Here is a 7,280-nt window from a genome sequence, read left to right as displayed (position 1 = left end):
TATTGGTATGTCATGTCTCTATTTTTGTTTAATTCCAGAATTTTTTTTATTTCTCCCCTTATTTATGTTCTGATCTCTTCATTCAAGAGTGTATCATACAGTCTCCATGTGTTTATATAATTTTTTTTCATCTTCCTGTTGTTACTTCTACTTTTCTTCTGCTGTAATCCGAAAAGATGTAGGGAATTTTATCTTTTGAATTGATTGATGCTTGCTTTGTGGCCCAGGATATGGTCTATTTTGGAGAAGGTTCCACGAGCAGCTGAGAAGAATGTGTATTCTGCTGTTGTTGCTCGTTAAAATATTCTGTATATGTCTTATATCCATTTTTTTGTTTTTTTGTTTTGTTTTGTTTTGTTTTTGCAGCTAGTGATGGAACCCAGAGGCATTTGGCCTCCGAGCTACACCCCCTGCCCTTTTTTTAATTCTTTGTTTTGAAACCGGGTCTCACTAAGTTGCAGAGGGCCTCACTAAGTAGCTGAGGCTGCCTGCGAACCCTGATCCTCTGGTCTCAGCCTCCCAAATGCTGGGATTACAAGCATGCGCCACTACGCCCAGCTGTCTTATATCCATTTGGTTTATAGTTTTATTTAGGTCTGAAGAGTCTTTACTCACCTTTTCCCTTGAAGACTGATCTAGTGGCGTGAATGGTGTATTGAAGTCTCCCAGTATTATTGTATTTGAGTCCATTTGAGACCTGATGTCTCAAAGAGTTTGTTATACAAATGTGAGTGCACCTAAATTTGGGGTGCAAATGAAAGATCGTGAATATGTAGGAGGATTCTACTAGTCAATGTAGAGTAGTTAAGTATAGTAATATGAAATGGATTGAATATAAGACAAAGATAAAAAAGAAAAAAGTTTGGAGGGAAAAGAGTAGACCGGAAAGAGAGGAAGCTTGTAAAAGGAATGAGGATGGGATCAAACAAATGCATAGAAAATAACGAAACCAACCAAACAACAATAAATCCAATAAAAGGAAAGAAAAAAAAAAAACCCAATCGTGCCAATTTACAAGTCCAAAGCCGCCTTGGCCTCTGCAGCCCTCTTGGGCCTGCATGGAAACTTGAGGCGTTTAATGTCTCCTGGCTGTAGTGGCTTCTCGCCATGTTCCGGGGGATCCCATTTCTTCAGTAACCTACAGCAGGATGTCAGTTTGCAGCCCCACTTTTGGGTCTCCTGCGGTGGGTCACCTGCGGTGATTAGGCCCGCTGACACTCTCACCATGTCTGCTTGGGTTTCCAAGCTCTCCACGGCAGAGATTGTTACTGGCAATAGACCCCGTGTACACGCGGGCTTTTGTGTTTTCCCAGGCCCTGGGCCTGGGCCTCTCTATCTGCACTGGTGGCGATCTCCAGAGACCCTGTGTGGGTACTGAGCCCTGGTCACTGTGGGCCTCTCCTTCCCCTTTGCTGTGCTCCATAGCAGCTTCTGACCCCACCTCCTGGGGGGCGGAGTGGGGAGGCGCCCAACCTCAGCCCACAGGAGGAGTTCCTGCACAGCTCTGGGGTCTCCCACTGAGAAGTGCAGTGAGTTCACTTACTCGTGTGGCTCTGGGAGTCTAGAGGGCACAGTGTCTGCTGCAGGTGCAGGTATCTGACTGGGTGCACAGACTATCTATCGGGTTCTGTCATACCTGAAGCAGGTGTGTATCTTTAAGATGCTGGACATCTGCAGCCATTTACTTCACAACAAGTTGCTGGCTTTTTTCTTTTTTTTTGCCGGGGATCTTTGGAGTCACAGTGCCAGGAGCACCTGGCATGGATTGAACAGCAAGATGGTGTGGCTGGCAGCAGCCTGTCTACGGTGGTGGCTCCAATACTCTTTTCAAAGAATTGACCTATTTTTTGTTGTCCTTTTTAAGTGTTATATTTTCTTTTTCAGTGTTTTTTGTTTTTTTTAATTATTTGTTTTTCTTTCTTGAATTATTCTTTAAGGTTTATTTATTCAGTTTCTTTATTTTAATTTTTTTGAAGTAGTGGGGATTGAACCCAGATGCATTCTACCTTAGAGCTACATCCCCAGCCTGATTTTATTTTTATCTGAAAACAGTGTCTCATTAGGTTGATGAGAGTCTCACTGTTTGCTGAGGCTGTCCTTGAACCTGCGATTCTCCTGTCTCAGACTCCCCAGAACAGGGATTACAGGAATGTTCCACTATGCCTGGCTTCATTTAGTTTCTTGAGTGCTTCATTTATTTATTTTCAAACTTGCTTCTTTTTCTTTTTTTTTTTTTGTGGCACTGAGGATTGAACACAAGTGCATTCTACCTCTGAGCTACACTCTCAGGCCTATTTTATTTTTCCTATTTTGAAACAGGATCCCAATAAATTACTATGGGTCTCACTTAATTGTTGAAGCTGTTTTCAAAGCTACAATCTTTTGGTCTCAGCCTCCCAAGTACTGGGATTACAAGCATGTGTCACCATGCCCAGCTACAGTGTGTGTGTGTGTGTGTGTGTGTGTGTGTGTGTGTGTGTGTGTGTGTGTTACTGGGAATTGAACCCAGGGGTAAACTACCTCTAAGCTACACCCCAAGATTCATCATAATTTTTATTTTGACAAAGAGTCTCATTAAGTTGCAGAGGACCTCAATAAATTACTGAAGGTGGTCTTGAATTTGTGACCCTTTTATCTTAGCCTCTCAAATACAGGGATTACAGCAGGGCATGGTGTTGCACGCTTGTAATCCCCGCGCTTGGGAGGTGGAGACAGGAGGATCACACAGGTTCGAAGCCGGCCTCACTGGTTTAAGAGACCCTGTTTCCAAATAAATATATTTAAAAAATAGGTATCTGGGAGTGTAGCCCAGAGGTAGAAGGGTTTCCAGAAACCCCAGTACCACCACCAAAAAAAGAAAAAAAAATACTGGGATTACAAGCATATGCACTGGTATTACAAAATAATACTAGGATTACAAAAATAATCATGCCCAACTTATTATTTTTGTTGGTGGTAATGGTACTGGGGATTAAAGATTGAATCCAGTACAACTTTGTTCATACTTCCTCCCCAGCCATTTAAAAAAATTTGAAACAAGTTCACACTTAAGTGTCTGAGGCTGGCCTTGAACCTGTGATACCTACTGTCTCAACCTCCTAATTAATGAGATTACAGGAATGTGCGACTGTGTCTGACTTTGTTTTATGATTTCACCTTATATCTTGATATTAATATTGCCATCCAATTTTGTTTATCTTAACACTGTTGGAATCAACAGTAGTATTTCTTTTGAAATCGACTTTTTAAAAAATATTTTATATTTTTGTATTGATGTTTTTGTTTAGGTTCATTGTTTGGACATTTTCAAAGAGACCTCTGTTACAGTGGTCTGAATAGCTACTCACGAATCCATACCTGAGAATCATACCTGAGAGTCTTCAAAGCCCTCACAGCCTCCACGGAGGAGACTCACCGAGCTGCAGGTGGAACCAAGGCCTGGGTCCCGGTGCCTGTTGCACTGGGAGGTCCTCTGCTTTCTTTGGGCAGAAGATGCTGACCAGAGTGCCATCACTGTGGTAAATCAGCAAAGCCGGGAATCATCTCATCTCTGTAAAAACTCAAGCCTGCCTCAGCCTAGAACTCAAGCACTTTAATAAAAAGGAGGAGGAAAGAAATACTCCTGAGCTTTGTCAGGAATCCAGACCCCACCTAAGACCCTTGAGTCCCTGCTAAGCACATTGCAGACATGAAGTCTGAGCACTCAGGTCCCCAGAACCCAAGTTCCACAGTCATGACCTTCTACCCCACCATGGAAGAATTTGCAGATTTCAACAACTATATCACTTACATGGAATCCCAAGGTGCACACAGGGCTGGCCTTGCCAAGGTAATTCCACCCACGGGATGGGGAGCCAGGCAGTCCTACGATGACATCAGTGACATCTTAATAGCAGCTCCCCTGCAGCAGGTGGTCTCTGGGCAGGCAGGGGTGTTTACTCAGTACCACAAAAAGAAGAAAGCCATGACAGTGGGGGAATATCGCCTCCTGGCCAACAGCCCCAAACACCAGACTCCCCAACACCTGGATTTTGAGGATCTGGAGAGAAAGTACTGGAAGAACCGTCTCTACAACTCGCCCATTTATGGCGCTGACGTCAGCGGCTCCTTATTTGATGCCAACACCAAGGAGTGGAACCTGGCACACCTGGGAACCATTCTGGACCTGCTGGAGCAGGAGTGTGGAGTGGTGATCGAGGGCGTGAACACCCCCTACCTGTACTTTGGCATGTGGAAGACCACATTTGCCTGGCACACGGAGGACATGGACCTTTACAGCATCAACTACCTGCACCTCGGGTCGCCCAAGACGTGGTACGCGGTGCCCCCGGAGCATGGGCAGCGCCTGGAGCGCCTGGCCAGGGCGCTGTTCCCGGGCAGCTCCCGGGGCTGCGAGGCCTTCCTGCGCCACAAGGTGGCGCTCATCTCGCCCACGGTGCTAAAGGAGAATAGCATCCCGTTCAGCCGCGTGACCCAGGAGGCCGGCGAGTTCGTGGTCACTTTTCCCTTCGGCTACCACGCGGGCTTCAACCATGGCTTCAACTGCGCCGAGGCCATCAACTTCGCCACGCCGCGGTGGGTCGATTATGGCAAAGTGGCGTCTCGGTGCCGCTGCGGGGAGGCCGGGGTGAGCTTCTCCATGGACGCCTTCGTGCGCATCCTGCAGCCTGAGCGCTACGCGCTGTGGAAACGCGGGCGAGACCGGACGGTCGTGGACCACGCCAAGTGTAGGGCTCGGGCCAAGCAGGAGCTGAGCAGCGATGCAGAGGTACCAGCTCACGTGAGGCCGGAGCTTTTCCAGACACCTCTCTCTCTCATGCAGCATGGGCTTTCTGCTGGGCCCGTGGTAGAGGGTGGTGTGGCCGGTGCGTGTGTCGCTGTCCACCAGGCACCTTGGCGGGTCCCCGTGGCTCCCCAAATTGCAACTCAACTCAGAGTTTCTGCTTGTTCAAATTCCCAAGTGCCCTCTATGGGCCCAGAGTCCATCTCAGGTTCTGTGGGTCCTGTTCTCTGCCAGTTACCTGACAGACTTAATAATAGTCGACGGAAACTTCAGGAACTTGATTCTCAGGAGCAGATCCTCCAGGCTCCAGCCAAGAGACACCTCTTAAGTTTGGCCTGAGGTTTGCTGAGTAAGCCACACTTCAATCCCAAGGCCAACATCATGCATGGGATTATGAGTGCTACTGTCACTCAATCTTTAAACGTCAGAAACCAAGCCAGGGGTGGTGGCACACGCTTGTAATCCCTGCATTTGGGAGGCTGAGACTGGAGGTTCCCAGTTCAAGGACATCCTCAGCTACCACTTAGGCCCTTTGCAACTCAGTGGGACCCTGTTTCAAAATAAATAATGAAAAGTAGGGCTGGATGTGTAGCTCGGAGATAGAATGTCCCTGGGTTCCATTCCCAGTACTGGGGAAAAACAAACAAACAAACAAACAAACAAACAAACAAACAAAACAACAACAACAACAACAAACTTCAGAAACTACTAGATGTCTATACTCTGGCACATCTTCACTATTGCTTGTTATCCTTGGACAGCAACATGCTGAATCTCCTTGGGTGTGCCTGCTGACTGTTAGGCTTCTGATAAGATTCTCTAGGGATGCTGGTATGAACTACTTGTTCCCAGTGGAGGGGGGAAAATTAGGATGTCTATGACATCGTAGTAGCCTTTTCTTTCCAGCAAGTGGCAAAGGAAGGGCAGGTATATATTACTAAATACTTGGGGGGAAAGTGCTAAAGGGAGTAGAGTATTGTTAATGGGGGAGGGGGGTATATCAGATGCAGTCAAAACTGGAGTTTGAGGATTTGTAGGGAAAATATTTGAAGTACTATTTGTACATATGACCAAAATATAGGATTAAAATCAGTGGCTTCTAGACTCAGAAAATCAAGGGCCACGTGTTTTCTCTCGTATGTGGAAGCTAGAGAGAGAGAGAAAAAAAAAGAAAATGAACTTCCTGATAATGAGAAAGAATATTAATAGAATAATAGAAGGGGGTGGAGGGGAGAGAAAGGAGCGGAAATAGAAGGAAACCGCCAAATGTTATGTTTGTATACAACTGTATCACCACCAATCACATTAGTTTGTAATGGGGAGGGATGAGGAGGGAAAAGGGTGGGTATGTTGTATACATATGTGACTCTATCACTTTAAGTCTCACTACAGTGTATAATGCACCAATAAAAAATTAAAAAAATAGTGTCTTCTTATATAATAAAAACATTAATCCTGGGAACAACTTTGGACATGTTGAAATAGGACTGTCTCTTCCAGATAACAGTAGTGAGTCAAGAGCTTCCAATAGACATTTATCACTTGTTCAAAAAGAATTTCCAGCCGGACATGGTGGTGCATGCTGGGAATCTCAGGCTAAGACAGGAGGATCGCAGTTCGTGGACAGTCTCAGTTACTTAGGCCCTTTGCAACTCAGTGAGACCTTGTTTCAAAATAAAGAATAAAAAGTAGGGCTGGGGGTGTCGCTTGGAGGTAGAATACCCCTGGGTTCCATCCCTAGTACCACACACACACACACACAGAAAAGAATTTTCGTTTACCAAATACAGTATGGATTTGTTTCAAATCTAAGAAACAGTAGTTTTCAAACTAAAATGAGCAGGACATGGTGGCACACACCTGTAATTCCAGTACTTGAGAGGCTAAGATAGGAGGATTGCAGGTTTAAGATAAGCCTTAGCTACTTAGTGAGACCTTCAGCAACTTAGCAAGATCCTGTTTAAAAATAAAAAATAAAATAGGGCTAGGGGTATAGCTCAAAGGTAGAACACTTTTAGGTTCAATTCCCAGTTCCACAAAAACAAAAACTTAAATGTACATTTGTGTTGCTATTCAGATTTCAATTCAGTACATTTAGGCTGGGGGCTGATGTTTTGCATGTTTAACAAAATCCCAGTGTTGTCAGTGTTGCTGGTCACAGGCCCTCTCCTGAGTAGCCAGGATGTGGAAGAATACATTGTGATTCTCCTACAGGAGCTTAACAAGATCTCCATCAGGGGTTCCCAAAAAGTGGTTTTCTTTCCCCCAGAATCAGGATCATCTGGGAGCTTGTCAGAAAAGCCAGTTCTAGGCCTTGTCTCCCAGACCTACTGAATTAGAAACTGGGGTAGGACTCACAGTCTGGTTGAGCAAGCTCTCCAGGTAACCCTAGTGTACACTAGAGTTTGGCAACTACTGGTACCCAGAGGTTGATGGTTCTTGACCATTTAAATCAGAATCTCTGGAAGGGGAACCCAGACCTCAGCACTATTTCACA

The 7,280-nt window shown here is 45.4% G+C and overlaps 1 protein-coding gene across 1 annotated transcript; it reads left to right on the top strand.

Annotated features, from left to right (window-relative positions):
• Positions 1–3,688: 3,688 nt before the first annotated feature.
• On the top strand, positions 3,689–5,122 carry LOC308258390 (lysine-specific demethylase 4D-like; the record flags this gene model as incomplete). Its single annotated transcript, XM_080688951.1, has 1 exon — positions 3,689–5,122. One exon carries the CDS (start codon positions 3,689–3,691, stop codon positions 5,120–5,122), a length of 1,434 nt encoding a protein of 477 aa, XP_080545077.1.
• Between the last annotated feature and the right edge of the window lie 2,158 nt (positions 5,123–7,280).

This window comes from Muscardinus avellanarius (assembly GCF_963383645.1).
Source record: "Muscardinus avellanarius genome assembly, chromosome: 1".
Lineage (NCBI taxonomy): Eukaryota > Metazoa > Chordata > Mammalia > Rodentia > Gliridae > Muscardinus > Muscardinus avellanarius.
The sequence above is the reverse complement of the archived record's forward strand: the minus strand, read 5'-3'. Positions and strand labels throughout refer to the sequence as shown.